The sequence below is a fragment of the Lasioglossum baleicum genome, chromosome 20 (genome assembly GCF_051020765.1).
Source record: "Lasioglossum baleicum chromosome 20, iyLasBale1, whole genome shotgun sequence".
Taxonomy (NCBI): domain Eukaryota; kingdom Metazoa; phylum Arthropoda; class Insecta; order Hymenoptera; family Halictidae; genus Lasioglossum; species Lasioglossum baleicum.
The window spans coordinates 1,956,879-1,974,112 of NC_134948.1; the positions used below are offsets into that span (position 1 = coordinate 1,956,879).

At 44.4% G+C, this 17,234-nt stretch overlaps 1 protein-coding gene across 5 annotated transcripts in view; it reads right to left on the reverse strand.

Moving 5' to 3' along the window:
- LOC143218918 (uncharacterized) overlaps nucleotides 1-17,234 on the reverse strand; it is a 306,463-nt gene that overhangs the window by 41,912 nt on the left and 247,317 nt on the right. For all 5 annotated transcript variants that reach the window (XR_013011185.1, XM_076444540.1, XM_076444542.1 and 2 more), the window contains 3 exons: nucleotides 4,338-4,405; nucleotides 3,988-4,248; nucleotides 2,573-2,791 (listed from right to left, as the gene is read on the reverse strand). Coding sequence is in view for 4 of the 5 variants with exons in the window: in XM_076444540.1 (XP_076300655.1) it covers nucleotides 2,573-2,791; nucleotides 3,988-4,248; nucleotides 4,338-4,405 (548 nt within the window). In the remaining variant the exon portion in view is untranslated. The remainder of the gene's footprint in view (nucleotides 1-2,572; nucleotides 2,792-3,987; nucleotides 4,249-4,337; nucleotides 4,406-17,234) is intronic.

The window sequence follows — 17,234 nt, forward strand, 5'->3', positions numbered from 1 at the left end:
CATTTGGTTTTTCAAAATTCATCGATTTGGCAGAATTATAATAAGAAATGTTTAACTCCGTTATTTCTTGTCACCCTGTAGGAGCAGGTTTTTTGACTAACGTTTGACCAGCAATGTGATTGATTTTTTTCCGGAAATTCTGCTGATCTGAATGGAAACCAACCAATGAGAACAACGAGTTTTCAATTGCTAACACTAATGCGTTACTTTGCCACTGTCGAACAGGACAAAATCAGAGGGAACGACCCGCCACCAACGTGAGAAATGTTTCCCTCTCTGAACCGGGATAGAAAGGAGCAGCAGTTCCGAGATTCTGGGGTTAATCTACCTCCTGGAAAGTTTAAATGGAAACGCAGAACCGACGCAGGAGAACGAGGTTAACGAAACAGTCGACTGTTACAAGCCACGGTTAAAAATTGTTTAATCTGCTTAGTAGATTGCATTCGACACGTGGGAAATGTTCAAATTACGAAAGCGATAATACGGTTTTATAATCAGCTATCGATTCTCCCTGAAATTTTGAAAATCGCTGACGATACAATCCGGATCAATCGGAACAGTTTTTTATAAATTAAAAACAAAAAATTAGATTTCGATACGACGAAGAGGGAACGCTAGGACGATAAAAACCGCGAACCATGGAAACGGACGCGCAGCAGAAATTCCATCGTAAGCCGACCGAACGACGGACAAAGATTCATCCGGCGTTTAACGTTCAACGAATTCAATTCCAAGAATGCCCGGGCGCCGGTCCCGACGGTTCGAGCTATCACCTCAATTTGGTTAACCGTGGCTGCAGCGCCAGAATCATCGCAATCTGGTAAGGTTACGTGCAGCTATGCGATACCATGGAATACTCCAAGTACCTGACATCGACCACCGCACGGCCCCCGATAGCATGCGGAACAAGAATCTGATCTGGTGTCCACGAACACCCTCATAGTTCACATGCTCTTGTTCTTCGAGCCTGTTCCTATCGCCGGCCGCGGTCGCTGTCATGCCACGATGCTTATCAGTTAACGATCTGGCGCTGGCTTGATCCCCGCGATGCTCGAGTGTCGGTCCGATCATAGTTTTGCAATTTATAATACTATTTTATCGTCCATGTGTATTAGGTTGTCCCAAAAGTTCCATTCGCAATGTGTACGTTGAATATTGTTAAATGAATAATATGTTAGTGTTCTCGGCGCAACGGTTCGATCAACTAATTACGAAAAAGCAAATTTTGCACGTTTACTTAAACTTTCGACGTTTCGATCCATGTGTGGATCCTTTTGAAGAGAGTAGAAAAACTGCGTCTGAAAAAGATTTTATAATGTAATAAACAAAGACTTTAGAATTTCTGTGAAATCGGATTGCACTTCTGTATCAAGATACTGTATTAAATTACTTACTTGCTTTATGGAAATCTTAAAAACGGAATTGATATGTATTAACACATGTTGTTCTCATGTCGTGACATTGCAATCCGATTGCACAAAAACTTTAGGTTTATTACATTATAAAAATCTTTTGCAGACGCAGGTTTTCTACTTTCTTGAAAAGGATCCACACGTGGATCGAAACGTCGAAAGTTTAAGTAAACGTGCAAAATTTGCTTTTTCGTAATTAGTTGATCGAACCGTTGCGCCGAGAACACTAACATATTATTCATTGTACAATCATACGATCGATAATTCAAACAATATTTAATATTGTTACATCACACAAGTATCGAGTTAAGTTAAACCAGGTCCGTTTTATTACCAAATAATGAAAAGTTAATCTATGTATCTTCTATCTTCTTCTATATTATACAGGGTGAGTCACCTAACGTTGCCACCTCAAATATCTTTGTTGTTTTTAAAGATACGTCAAACGTCTGAAGGAAAAAGTTGAATGGTAAAATGGAGCTCATACGATACACCAAAACAATTTTTGTTTCTATGTAATTTTTTTGAGAGATATGAAGGTCACCTTCATTTTTTTAAATGGAATGTCCTATTTTTTTTATCATAGATCGATAGAGTATCAAATTCTGAGTATCAAAGTGTTGACCTACATATGTCCTAAACCTAATAGTTAACGAGATATTATCGAAAGAAGAAAGAAAATTGTTTAGATAATATCTCGTTAACTATTAGATTTAGGACATATGAAGGTCAACACTTTTATACTCAGAATTTGATACTCTATCGATCTATGGTATAAAAAAATAGGTCTTTCTATTTAAAAAAAGAAAGTTGACCTTCACCTCATCTTGGAGTGTCCACCGGGAAAAATAAAAGTCCCACCACATGATGTCCCCTTCGGTACTGAACAACTTTCATGTGAAACATTTTTGCGTACAATAAATATTTTTGGAGATATTCGTCTGTGTAACGGCTTATAAAATTTCCACCCTGTATACATATACGTATTTTTCGGACAACCTATTATAGAATTAAACTTTCTTTCCAAGGGAACCTATTTGATTTTGTACAGGAGGGTGGATTTCGATTTTCCCTTGGTCCAAAAATTTTTTGATCTCGCTCAAAACTCGACTGAAAGTGTGCACCATTGATTGGTCTAACAGAAAATGATTTCGACTCACTCTGCGTCATCTTATAGGTCATGGCAGCATCGTTGACACTGTATCCGGTGCAGCTCGCATCGGCGCTCTGCGCGACGGTCCAGGAACCGTTCGACGTCTGCTGATAAATGAAGCATCTGTAGCTCTGCTCGTCGTTGATCTTCCGGGGCCCGTGCAGCCGAGCCACCAAATTGTGCGTGCTGCCATCCTTCCACGTGGCGAAACACTCGAGCTCAATGTCTGCGAACCGAAATTGATTCGTTACTATTATTCCGGCGCGGCTATATGGCAGAACAGACGACGGGGAAAATAAATTAGCCGCGATCACCACCGAAGGTTAACGGTCAGCAGCGTTTTACACGCCGATAAAGCATGCATCGCCATCGAGGATGAATTATACACGCGTTCTCCTGGCGACCCCGCGGCCGTAGCACTCGCGGAAAATCGTTTCGAGGAGCCGCGCAACAAATGGTAATTGACAAGACCATTAATCATTCACCGCGACGCCGAAAGCTTTATTGACCGTTACAGGTCTCCCGTGTCGTGTTAATCTACGTCGCGACCGAGTATTATTAACGAGGCAAAAATCGGACAGCGCCACTTAAGCGAGTCGAATGATCATCTTAATTAGCTGACTCGAACGTGCCATAGCCGTTGTAATATTACTGACTTGTTATAGGTTCGAGCTAGCTTTAGATAGGGTCTCGGGCAAGATTTAGTTAACACATCACTCAATAAGTCCCCGGTCTGACACATATATGGCAACATTGTTGACAGACCCACGTGATTTCCGGGTAATACTAACCTTCAAACATTACGTGTCAAAATTTCATGGCATCCCGACTGTTAGTTTAGAGGTTACTGTCGTTTTAGTGACCCCAGTTTTATAATTTTCAAGACGATGGATAGAAAGGAATTTCGTGTGTTGATTAAACACTGTTTTTTGATGGGGAAAAATACTGTTGAAGCCAAACAGCGGCTTGATAAGCATTATGGGGATTCTGCACCAGGGAAATCAACTATTATTGACTGGTATGCTGAATTTAGACGCGGTCGTACAAGCTCCGATGATGCTGAACGCTCTGGTCGCCGAAAATCGGCAGTTGTTCCGGGAAACATAAGAAATGTCCACAAAATAGTTTTAAAAGACCGTAAAATGAAGTTGCGTGAGATAGCCGATACCTTGAAGATATCAGGAGGCAGTGTCTTTACAATTTTACATGAAAAATTGGGCATGCGCAAGTTGCTTTCGAAGCGGGTGCCGCGTTTGCTCACACAAAGAGAGTATGTTGATGAATAAAGTGGAATTTCTAAAAAAAAATTTGTTTCTCTTTGTTAGACCGGAGACTTTATGAGTGATGTGTTCAGTCTCAGCCAAGCTCCACCGCCTTTAGAGTCTAGAAAATAAGATGTTCGCGGAGAGAAACGGTACGAACCGAAGCTCTCGGACGACGGGAGACTGGCGCAGGCTTGATACCGCAGGAACAGTCGCGAGTCTTGGGTGCAGGTCTCAGCGGTGGACAACGGCGAGCTGCACTCCTTTTCCCCGCGGCTGTAGGAGAACTCCAGGGGTCCTTTAAAAGGACAGGGCATGGGTGTCGCTCCGCTGCGGAACAACGAGATCAGATTGGTGTCGCTGGTCAGCGTGCTGCACAGCTGGGACAGACTAGGTGGTTTCGGCGAATCCGTACAGTATGCTGAAAAAGGAACGCGATCAATCTCTGACATTGCCCGAAGATCTTGCGATACCTGCCGAGAATCCGAACAAATGAACTCGAATACTCACATTCTTTGTATTGGAGAACGTTTGCGTGCTTCATGTGCATCACGATGCAGCGGTAGCAGTTGAACGGGCTGGAACAGAGACGGAAATTTTTCATCATTAATTAATCTTTGTTACGTTGAAGCTATGCTTGGCAGATTTTTGAAAAATTTCTGGTGGGATCGGGGCGAGCTACGGGGATGTTAGTGTGTCCCTGGTGGCTATCAGCGAGCATCCAGTCCCCAGCGACCGCGGCCCGAAAATACGCCGGGATTAGCACTTTTCATCCCGGAATTATTGAAGCAGCGCAGCAAAGCCATTTTCCAGGGTAATCGCACGGGTAGCCATCAAGTATATCGCGCTGACGGACAGAAACAAAGGTAAACTTCGTCGGACGCCGCGCCGCGCCGGCAGGAAAGGAGGTACCGAGAGCGAAGAGCATCCGTGGGCCAACGGGGCGGGCGAGGGGATGGTTGAGCAAGACGGGGGGTTGTGCGAAGGAGCAGAGCCAGGAAGAGAAGGAGACTATGGGAGATGGTAGGAGTTGCAAACCGGAGCTAAGTAAGCAAGGTGCCAACTAGTAGGGACACAAGACAAGCTCCAAAAGTTTTAAGTAGCTACGCGATACTACTTGGACCCAGCCCCCGGTCCATTCATCCCCACCTCACTGTCCCCCTTCCCATTCCCACCCCGTAACCGCGGCGGCTGTCTCTATTGCGCCTCGCAGTTTGTCTTTTCAACATGTACAAATACCGGCGGGATGTGTGCACGCCCACGCTACACCGTCAACGCTATTTGCGCGTCCTTATTTTTGGACGCTGCCGCCGGGACGTCTTCGAACTCGAGACACCTACTGCACTTTGTCCCATATACGCTCGCCGCTTCACAGCGGATGGATCAACAAATTATGTTTTGCTTATGGGGACTATTTTTGACACTTAAGGCGGTAGACTCGTTTCCAGGATTGCAGGGGTGCGGGATTCGCCTTCTCGTTTCTCGAGAATACAAACACGGGGGTTTTCAGTAGTCAAAAACGGTAAATAAAAGAACGATCTAGGGCGCTTTCTCCCTCAAAAGTCCTATTTTTTACCACGTTTTTATTAACTCGCTTTCTTGTCTGTCTGTTTGTTCGTTCGATACAAATTTTTCATTTGATTTTAAACTAACTTCCCGATGAGCTATGGACATGAAACTTTACCGACAAAACAGACAAGAAAACGAGTTAATAAAAACGTGGTAAAAATAGGACTTTTGTGGGAGGAAGCGGCCTAGATCGATCTTTTATCTAGCGTTCTTGACTACTGAAAACCCCCGTGTTTGTATTATCGAGAAATGAGAAGGCGAGTCCCGCACTCTTGCAATCATTTTGCACCGTTATATATTGGTAAACACTGCGGCAACGAATTAATGAGTTATTTTTGAGACTGCCGGAGGAGGCTGTGATAGCGAGTCGGGTACGGTGATATTTTTCTCGGGGAAGAATTTTACGTAGATCGTGTACGAGTATAATATCAAATGATGCAACACTGGGGATCCCAATAAATCTTTTACGGGCGTAGTTTTACCGTGTGGGACGCAGGTCGTTTTTCCGTGCGTTTATCGGGAGTCACTCATCATTTAAATGCACCGTACGCTGAATTGGTTCCAAAGCGTAAGATCAATGCGAGGAGCATAAAAGTAGACTCGAAAGACAAGCGCATGTGTGAAATATATGTGGGGGTGGGCGAGCATCGATACAGGAATCGACGGTTTGAAACGTTTCGGAACACAAATACCCGTATACGACCGATCGTTCATGCATCGTAAAAAGAATGCAGAGAGACGTATTTGGCAATCTGTGACGTTTACAAATAGGTCGGTCTCGCAAATATTCTGTCGGTGCAGTTCACGGTTTCAAATTGCACACGCACGGCTGTCTTTTTCAGCGAAAATAATATATAAGAACCGAAACCCCCGTATTTTTGATATTTTCCATTGGAAGTATAGCGGGGGATATCTTCTTGAGAGTTTAATTGTCCGGGTGCCGTACGACGCGAGCTCGCTTTTTCGCGGATGAATTCATAGCGAGATAATTAGCGGACGTGACGCGTCGAATCAGCCGTGCGTCCGCATCATCGGTAATTACAAAAAACATTAAACAGTAGTCGGCGCTGTGAACGGCGAGGAACGAGCCACGGTTTAGCTTTCATCGGGATCGTTAATTTCTTCGAGTCAATTAGAGCTAATTACCTCTCGCCCGGAAGTGCGAGAATCGTCGGTGGCACGACTGCCGCCGCTCTTCCACCTTTTACCGTGAGAAACTGTAATAACGTTTGTCTGGTCGGGGGATCCCTTACGATTGTGCACATCTTACGGGAGACATTTCACCGGGACACGCTTACGTGCCGCGCATAATTGCTGCACAACGTAGCGATCTTACCGTGATCATTATACAACGTGCTAGTTGCTTATTGCGCGAGTACACGGTGATTCAGAAGCGAGAAACTAGTCTTACCGGTCGTCACGATTTAACGAAGGTCTGGCGAAATGTTCTTCTCGGTAAAAATTTCAGAATTCGATTGTCTGGTCAGTGCTACCGCAATTGTTTGAATACGTATTCCTCCTAAAAATGTAGGTTTCAGCCGGGGCTTTGGAGCAATCATTGGACCGGCGACTGGCAAAAATATATTCCCGTCGCATCGGAATATTCGATGCACACGGGTAAGTAACATTTTGGAAAGTTAATAGCAAAAAGAATGCGCCGATACTTCGTTGTCCGGAAAAAAAATACACACCGCCCAGGGCTCTCGAAATGTTTCTGTTTTCCATATTTCAAATTTCGCCCGGGTAGAGAGAAAACAATTTTCGCGTAACAGAGAAACTCGTTACTCCGGAATAAATTTGGCGGGCGGGGCGAAGTGGGGCAAGGGGGAGGACGAAGAGAGGCGGTGTAGGGGTGGTAGGCGAGAAAAAAGCACGCGCCCAATTTTTAATCAAAATGCCTTTCGCCGGGCAGAAAATCGTGGCGCCCCCGGGTTGACCCGGTGAGCGCACGCGCGCGAGCGAACGAGCGAGCGCCAAATAAATTCATCGGTTCTCGAGACGGTTCGGCCAAACGTCGATGCAAACTTAATTACCGAAGGAAAAGTCCCGGCGACGCGAATGTTCCCCCAGGGGGTAACCGGAAGTTACTCGTACACGCCTGCACCCTGCTGGGGCGTCTCAAAGTGGTGGGTAGGTAGCGCGCGACGGAATAGCGAGTGAAGCACGCCTGATGGTGAACTTATTGCGCCGTGATCTCTCTCGAGGACCGAAAAACTTCGTCACCGAACCGCTGACACGATTTTTCTCGTTATCCCCGACGCCGCTGCAGTCGATTTACAGCTGCATCGAGCCGAATCTCTCTCTCTCTCTCTCTCTCGGGTCAATTTGAATCTGCGTGGGTGGACCTAGCAGTGGATTTCGCAGCGATGCGTGTGTTTCGATGGGGTCTCATGGAAATCATCGACACAGATTTCTCCGACACGGCTTTCGCCGACAACATTTCTCCGACTCCAGATTTGTCCGACAATAGCTTTGGCCGACGACGATTTTGACCGACAACGAATTTGATCAACTACGACTTGAAACACAGTATGACAATATTTTATGATAATACATATGTTTTAATACTGTACGATAATACATACTGTGGTCGTCTTAAGTTGTTGTGGATCAAATTCGTTGTCGGTTAAATGCGTTGTCGGCCAAAGCTATTGTCGGACAAATCTGGAGTCGGAGAAATGTTGTCGGCGAAAACCGTGTCGGAGAAATCTGTGTCGGTGATTTCCATGGGACCGGTTTCGATGGGTGTCAAACTTCGTCTTTGTCACGACAGTTTAAAGGTTGGCGCACACTAGACCGCACCGCGACTGCACGCCGACCGCCCGCTTCCGCTGTTTTTTGACTTTCTTCTATTAGCTTCAATGGGAGTGCGCACACCTAACAGCAACTTCACAGCGCCAGCACGCCTCCGTACCGCTACGTGAAAATGTGCGCACACTAGACCGCACCGCTCCGCGCCGCGCCGCGCCGCATAGTGTGGGACCTTTCGTCCAAATCGGCGACAAAATCAAAGAACTTTCGATAGAAGTGAGATAGAGCAATGAAATTTAAAAAAAATTAAAGCTGAAACTTGGCAGAATATGGGAAAAATAGGGAGATTATTGTACGAACGTTTTATAATCTTGAGAAAATTCGTTAAACTTTCACAATTTCAAGAAAATTGCAGTTTTTTTCAATACCACGTGCGGAAAAATTTTTTTTTTAACATGCTACATCTCATTTCCTGTAGATTTTTTTACGCTGATTTCAAATCTGGTCTCAAAATTTTTCTACGACCTCAGGATATTGCAAAATCGATTTCTTGAAATTTTACATGTTTAACGAATTTTCTCAAGGTTATAAAACGTTCGTACCATAATCTCCCTATTTTTCCAATATTCTGCAAACATTTCAGCTTTACTTTAAAAAAAATTTCAACGCTCTACCTCATTTCTATCGAAAGTTCTTTGATTTTGTCTCCGATTTGGACGAAAGGTCCCACTTGTGCGGCGTGCGGCCGCGGTGCGGTCTAGTGTGCGCCTACCCTTAAAGTCTTAGCGGAATATTGTGTTCCGCATGTCCCGTGTCGATAAAAGCCAGGATCGCAAGATGACGTCGCGCGGGTGCAGCGAGGACTGTTAAACCTAAGTGTTGGCCGCAGTTTTCCTATAAATTGATGGCGATTGGTTCCCTCGGAACTTTCTCCTTGAGCGGACTCCGGGGCTCTAAAAACGTGCAACGATACAGGAGAACTGTGTTACAACTCCGACACTCGAGGAGTCCAGGCACTAGCCTTCTTCCCTTCCAACTTTCGCCGGCTCGATCACAGAAGCGACGCGCGAGCCAGCCCTCGCCGCGCCTCTCCTCGCCTCGCGTTCCCTGCCACTCCCTGATCTGCAATTCGAAAGTTGTCGAAGTTTGTATGCATGTCAACGAAGCCGCGAACACGGGTGCACGATATCCGGGAAACGGTTTCGACCTTTGTGACCGCATTCGCTGTAACTATCATCGAGACCGAGGGGCGGCTTCGCCCTTTTCCATCCTTCCGGTCGCGGACCGCAAACGATTCGAAGTTAAACGCGGGGGCGCAGTCTCCTCTCTTCTACCCTTTCGCTCTCGTAAGAATTGTTTTGCTCCGAGAGGTCCTCTGCTTTTTCATCTTCGAAAATTTATCGATTCACTCGACAGATCGGTGAAACGAACCAGGTGTTATTCGCGCAATGAAGAATCGTGTTTCCAATTTAACTGTTTCGCCGACCAACCGGCACTCTCAATTCCTCCGGGCGTTATTAACAATTCCCACTGAAAACACACACCGCTCCGAAGCAATTTTCACCTAATGGTCCTGTTTTAAACATCATCTCCGAGTTGGTCAACGTCACGGTCCACGTGCCCCGCGCGTTTCCCTAGTTCGACTTTAACGCACAACAAACGCCGCGCAATTTTTCCACAGTTCCATGGGGGAGAGTATTCCGCCGGCCGCGATAAATTTTTACTGGGAATTTTAATTTTCCTCGGTCGGAACGATAATTGTTTCACGTCCGAGCGCCGCTATTTGAACTGGCCCCCGAAAACTATTTCCCGAAACTCTCGGGAGAAACAAGACAAACACTGACTGTTTCGAGCACGCAATAATTAACAACGGTAATTAAAAAGTAGCACGATCGACGACTGGTTATGTTTATCGAAGTTAGAACAGGACTTGGAATAATGTTTTCGGCGCAACGCAACGGTTCGATCAAATTCTACATTATATAGCTATGTTGTTGGAAAACGTTTCGATTCGGAGTCACCAATTAGTATATTAATAACTTTCCTCAAAAAGTCTTCTGACACTCGTGTCCAAGGCAGGGCCCGCTAGATAGCCTTACTGATGAATCCTCTAGCGGGTCTAGGACGTAACACCTTTCTTTTCCTCTAATAGAATACAATTCTGTCGCAAACGTGGTCTTAGGACGTTAACAGATTCACATCCGAATCGAAACGTTTAAATTTCCTACAACATAGCTATATAATGTAGAATTTGATCGAACCGTTGCGCCGAAAACATTATTCCAAGTTTATTCAAACAATTTACGATCGATAAGAATCCTTCCGTTAGAACAGGACCTTTCCCAATGCCGTCAGAAATTTAGCACAGTATCCGATCGTTGAGCGACTCAATTGGATAATTGTTATGGGAAGTGATCTAATTAGTGGGCTGTAACTACCACGTCTGTAACTAGTGGCCAGTGTCTGCGCGCGTATAAAGAGCATTTGACACGATTCCGGGATTTACGGCCGAAATAAAGTTGCCTGAAACGTTTCCACGAGGAGGTCTATAAATATAGGAAAATGTTGTAGGAGTTGAAGCCTATCTGGGTCGACCTTAACTGGATCCAAATTAATTCAGCCTCATATTCAGCCGCTGAATGCCCCTTTTTACGACAGCACTTCCCCAACTGCTTAACACTCTGATATATGTTCCGCGAGAATATGGAGCAGTTATAAAGTCGAGCGACGAGGAGTCGAACCACCAAGACCGGGGTTCGAGTTCCGAAGACCGAGAGGATACAGTGTTGAAGATCGTAAAGGGTCGATCTAGATGTTAAATGAACGGAGCAAGGGCTTCGGGCGAGAGTTCGACGAGAGAGAAATTAGAAATAAAAAGAAGGGGTGAGAGGGGCGCTGTTCGGGTAGGGGAGAGATGGTAGATCTTTTATCCACGCGATTATTATACGAACGCGATTTCCTCGGGCAGAACGGGTGGTCGAGAATGTTAATTAAACGTTCCATCGGAGATTTTTTACCGGAAACCGTTTCAATTTCGCAGAAATTTCATCCGGGCTCTCCGATGTAAATCGAAACTGAATTATAACATTGTCTTTTACACATAAATTCCTTTCGATCATCGAAACTGTCACATCATTTTTGCGATGGCCCGGACCTGCTCGTTCTACCGAGCGGCTTATAAACATACATAATTACCGGCTAATCCATTATTTACAGAGAGCGGTGCAATAAAATTGGTGACTTTTGAGCGTTCGCGTAATTTAGCATGATTAATCGGATCGTTCCGATTAATTATGAAGGAATATTATTTTGCGAACTGTGCCCGGCAAGCTTATACTGTATTTCGCGAGAGATAATTGTCGATAAATTACCGGTGCCTGTTCTCGCCCGTCGGATCAACGAACGGAACGCGGTTGTCGCGATTTTTTTCGTTTCGACGGGATCGCATAAATAAATCACTGGGAACGCGCCGAGACAGCTCATCCCGGGCGCCCGGGCACTGCAATCTACGAGTAATGACGATAGCGTTATCGGTGGATTGGTAGTCATGAATAAAACCCAAAAACGCTCTCGCTGCTGGAGAGCAGCGAATTTTTTTTTCCTCTCGTCGTTCGAAGACGAGCACTATCCCATCTTTATCATCATATCTCTCTCTCTCTCTCTCTCCCTCTCTCTATCCAGCCGATGCGCATAATTCTATAAATCCGGTAAAACGATATTCATGAAATACCTTTCTGCATGCGAAATTATTTTAATGATCGATCGATTAGTCGTATTTCTATTCGCCATCACGATCCTCATTAGTCATAATGCACTGTTCGCGGTGAATTTTATTCAAATTGAAGGAATTCGTTGTATTCATTAATTAATTACTGTCGACGGTGATACGCCGGCCTCGCGTAATATTACTAACAGCCACGCCCGTTCGGGTGTGGCAACGATAATAATAACAATAACGCTAGCAAACTATTTACTCGTCAAAACCGGCTATCAATCCCTCGCTCCTCCTCTACCACCTTGTCGTACGGGTTGGAACCATTTCCGGGGGCTTGTGTTTCGCAAAACACTCACGGAGAATATAAATCTCCCGGCAGCGTCTGGTAATGCGTTTAAAAAATGATTCATTTCGCGCTGGCGCGTCCCGACGTTCTCGCGCTCTCGGTCTCGGCGGTTACAGCCTCGGAGCCCGCTGCATTCGTAAACGACGGGACGTCTGTTCGGGGGAAAAAACGACGGGGAGAGAAAAAAAAGATATACACGCGACGTCACAGCGAGACATCCGCGTGCTTCAGATTCCCGCGGTACGTTCCCGCACGGAACCGCCATTAATCGCGCATCCTCGCGTCTGTGTAAATTAATAAGGACAGAAACGAATGCGAGAGGAATCGCAAAACATCCGTACGAGCCGGAGAACTTTCTGCGAAAAATTTCCGCCCGATAAGCTCGTTCGAGGTACAGTTACACGAGTTAAAACTGCAGTACAATTAAACGCTTCAGGGTTACGTTCGACGAAGATGGGAGGGCGTGCTCGAGTTAGAAGTGTCTCCGCATTCATTTAGGGTATTTACAGTTAGTATACCGTGTGCACCCCCTACGAAATTGGAAATCCTATACGGGGAAATGAATGTCGTTGGCATTCGTCGGTGTACGTTGCTGACGATTCTTACGAGAATTTGCATAAACAGCCGCAGATGGGGCTCGATATAAAGGGACAGAATAGTAGTAACAAATTATTGCCGGCTCCAATAATTCGTGTGGACGAAATTCAACCGGAGTCGCTGAATAATTCATACGTCTAATATTCCATCCCATGGTGGCGTTTCATTAACTGGCCTCGCCATGGTAACGCCGGCCCTGTATAAAAAACGCTTTAAAAAGTGTCCATAGCGGCGACGGTGCGGGCGGCCACCTCGGAAATAAAATGCTTTACAGCTTGTGAAAACAATTTCTCCCTTCAATTGCCTTTAAACTTCCGGGAAATCCTCCTGGCCGCTTTTATTCTCTCGCTGGGAGCAGCTGTGCGCTGTGAATTTCTTAAATAACAGACTCCCGCTGCCCGAAAGAGATATTTGTAACCGCACGCTGCGCCGCCACGGCGGTGCCGAACGCGAATCTAGCTGGACAAAAATCAAAAATCACATTTTCTCACACGCTGATTTCAAGTCTGGTCTCAAAATTTGTCTGCGACCACAGGATTTTATACGTCAAGTAAACGTTCAATTAGTTCATTATGTTTTATATATGAGAATACAATATGTACCTTCATTGTCAATTTCAACGAAAAAATGATTACATTAGTTTTATTCACAAAAATCGATTTCTCGCAAAATCCTGAGGTCGTAGACAAATTTTGAAACCAGATTTGAAATCAGCGTGAAAAAAACTACGGGAAATGATGTACAGCATGTTCAAAAAAAAAATTTCCGCGCGTGGTATTGGAAAAACCACAATTTTCTTGAAATTCTACGTGCTTAACGAATTTTGCAAAGTTTCAGCTTTAATTTAAAAAATATTTCATCGCTCTACCTCATCTCTATCGAAAGTTGTTTGATTTTGAATCGAGTTTGGTCCAAAGTTCCGACTGTGCGCCGCACTATGGGCCAAACCGAAAATCTGTGTCAAAATCGAAGAACTTTCGATAGAAATGAGATAGAGCGATGAAATTTTTTGTATATGAAAGCTGAAACTCTGCAGAATATGGAATAATAATAAAAATCTACAGGAAATGATGTGTCGCATGTTAAAAAAAAAATTTTCCGCGCGTGGTATTGGAAAAACCACAATTTTCTTGAAATTGTGCAAGTTTAACGAATTCTTTCAAGGTTAAAAAATGTTCGTACCACAATCTCCATAATTATCCCATATTCTGCAAAGTTTCAGCTTTCATTTAAAAAATATTTCATCGCCCTACCTCAATTCTATCGAAAGTTCTTTGATTTTGAGATAGATTTCGTCGGTTTAGCCCAGTGTGCGCCGCCCCGCGGGAAAAATATGAAATCATTTCAGAGAATACATGCTGCACAGGTTTAAACGGGGGTGAATAAAATTATGAGATTTTGATCGAGCGTCGACGCGATCGAGGAAATGAACAATACCTCAAAATATTAATGGCGGATGTCGTTATACCAGCCCCCTTCCCGCCTCTCCGACTCTTCCACGAATCACCAGACGGAGCGTATTTATTTCATCGTCAAGACAGACCGTTTACGTTAAGTCGAGTATTCGCATTTTAACGAGAGGCCCCCGTTAAAGTCAACTCGTCCGAACCACTCGATAATTCCGATGCCTCGTCGAAGCACGTGGATTAATAACGCGGTACGAGGCGGAACGGCCGGGATGGGGCGAGAAATTGGAAGAGGCTCGTTCCTGGCGTCATTGTCGAGCTCGACTTCCTGGCCGTCCTTTTTCCTTCGCGAGCTACGCTGCCACGCAACTTATTAACGACGGGTCTCGCCGCGCCGAGGGAAATGTGCTGGAACGCGCTCGCGCAGAAACTTTGCATAAATATATGCAATTAGAAATTTTTATTCGAGTGCCTCGAAACATTTCGAGTAACGTTATTTTATTCATCCACGGGGAAAAGCAGTCCGGAAATGCACAGTTAAATCTGTTTCCGTGGGCTACCGATTTTCAAGTAGAATAGTCAAGAAATGGTCAGACAAATGTCGAGGCAGCTAAAAATACTATGCAGTATAAATTCTCTTTTTTCTGTTCAAGAGAACCATCACTGGGTTAGTAGGCAGCAGATCATTACAAAGGCTGACATTTTTATATAGTTCACTTGACAAATTTTTAAAGCGAGGCAGAGAATTTCATTCCGCTGATTAAGGGCCTCATTAAGCTGAAACTGAAACCACAAAGCTACTAATATTTTGTTGTAAGTGCGTCATTAGTGCAGAAACGATTTGCAAGCTTTTGACGAGTTTTACATTGTTGTTAACGTGTATTGTAAATCGATAACAGTCGGACGTAGCCTAACTTCAAAGCCGAAAATTAATGGATCCGAATTTTCTTGTAATTTTTGTTACCCGCGCCTGATTGATGTCGTGTAAGAAACTAGCGCCGGCGATAAATGGCTGACAAGGGACGAGAAAAATGTTGAACATGTTGTCGGCTAGACACGACCGGCGGCTGTGCCCCTGTTTGTATTGTCTAATAGCCGAATGGCGTGTAAGGGTGAGTTTCACCCTTCCGCGCCCTCTCGAATGGCGGCTGGCACCATCTCGCTCGGCTGAACCGGTTCTCGGACATGGTTTATTGATTCCTCTAGTGCGTAAATACGCACGCCACTCCGCCCCTGCTAACGACGCCCACGAGGACGTCGCGACGCGTACACGCACCGGACTGCTGCTAAAAGCGACGAATTATCGTCCGATCGGTCTCTCCCGGACGCCCAGTGGTTTCCAATAATTCTTATTTCTATCGACCAATTTTTCAAACCATCACGCAATAAAAAAATTATCTTATTTTTGTATTTTACATTCACGAAACCAGGCATCGACTTACAAGAGAATGACCCCAAGTGTACGACTTCGATTTTGATAATTTTTTGTGAGACGATGCTACATGGATCCCTAATTATGTATGCAAAATATTGTGCGTAATTACTCAATAGTTTTAAAGATACAAACAATTAAAGTTTCATACTCTTAATAGTTTTCGAAGTTCCATTAATCGTGTAAGCAGGTATGAAACTTTAATTGTTCATATCTTTGGAACTATTGAGTAAGTAGACCTAATATTTTGCATAGATAATTAGGGATCCATGTACCATAATCACACAAAAAATTATCAAAATCGAAGTTGCACACTCAGGGTCCTTCCCTTGTTAGTGATAACACGACATTTTACAATTTTCCGGCAGAGGGCGCTGCGAGTGGGCACAGTGGTGGGGCAAGGGAAGTGGAAATGGGGGCCGAAGCTGTGGCCTTGAGCGGGGTCTAATCCTTACGCCTCCGAAATTCATTTTTTCTACCAAATCCTTGATTACGCGAGATCCAGTTGAGATATCGACGTGAAGCAAATTTTAACATCAACAATACACTATTCTTCCACCGCTTGAATTTAGAACACTCGGGAAAAAATTGCGAAATGTATTCTTTGAATATGTGGCATTGCAAATGTGTCGATTTAAACTGCGAAGCGCGTCACGGTAGGATTTTTCGGGTTACCATGGGTTCGTCGACAACTCATTTGACCGACACTGTTTTGATAGACACGATTTGACCGACAGTAACTATCGTCGACATTGTAAAATCGTTGACAAATAATTTTTGACCGACACTATGTTTTCATAGACACAGTCAAATTGGCGTATAATGAAAAATAAAGAGAAGTACAAAGCATTTCTTCAAATAAACAAACTTTGTTAATAGGTACACACACGAATGAACAAAAATCATAATATTTCATTTAATTTCAAACATAATTGTGTAAATACATATACATAATTTGAATGAACAGAACGAATGCTACGTTGTCGACGAACCCATGGTAACCCGGATTCTTCGTGCAGCTATTCTGCAGGATTGTACAGTGGCCGAAATTTCTATAAAGTCATCTTCTTTTTGATAGATATTTTTTTAAAAAATCACCATTTTCAGACCACATTCAATATTAATGAGGTCTGCAGTTAATGAAAGGAAAAATGCAGCACAATTTCGAGCTGAATTGGAGCTCCCAGTAACAACAAGACGTGTGCAACAACTTTTAAATTCTTCTGGACAGAAATACAACGTGAACCAGGCCTTAAAGAAGTACATAAACCGGCCCGTATTGATTTCGCACGGGCACAAAACACAGTGACTTTATAGAAATTTCGGCCACTATATATGGGCGAGGTGTAACAGCTGATTTTTCTTTGTGACGAGAAAACTCGTCATTGTCGAGCTGCGCGGCAGGTCTGATCACCGGTCGAACAGGCGTGGTAGCTACAGAGTTATCGTTCAAGTCGGATTACGAGTGTCGAGCAAATCCCGGTTTGTCGCACGCAGGGGTACGCACGCTCTTCGGCGCGAAACTAAAGCCGGCTAGCTTAAACTTAGGTGCCAACCAATCACGACCGGCGAACCACCACAAAGCCAAGGA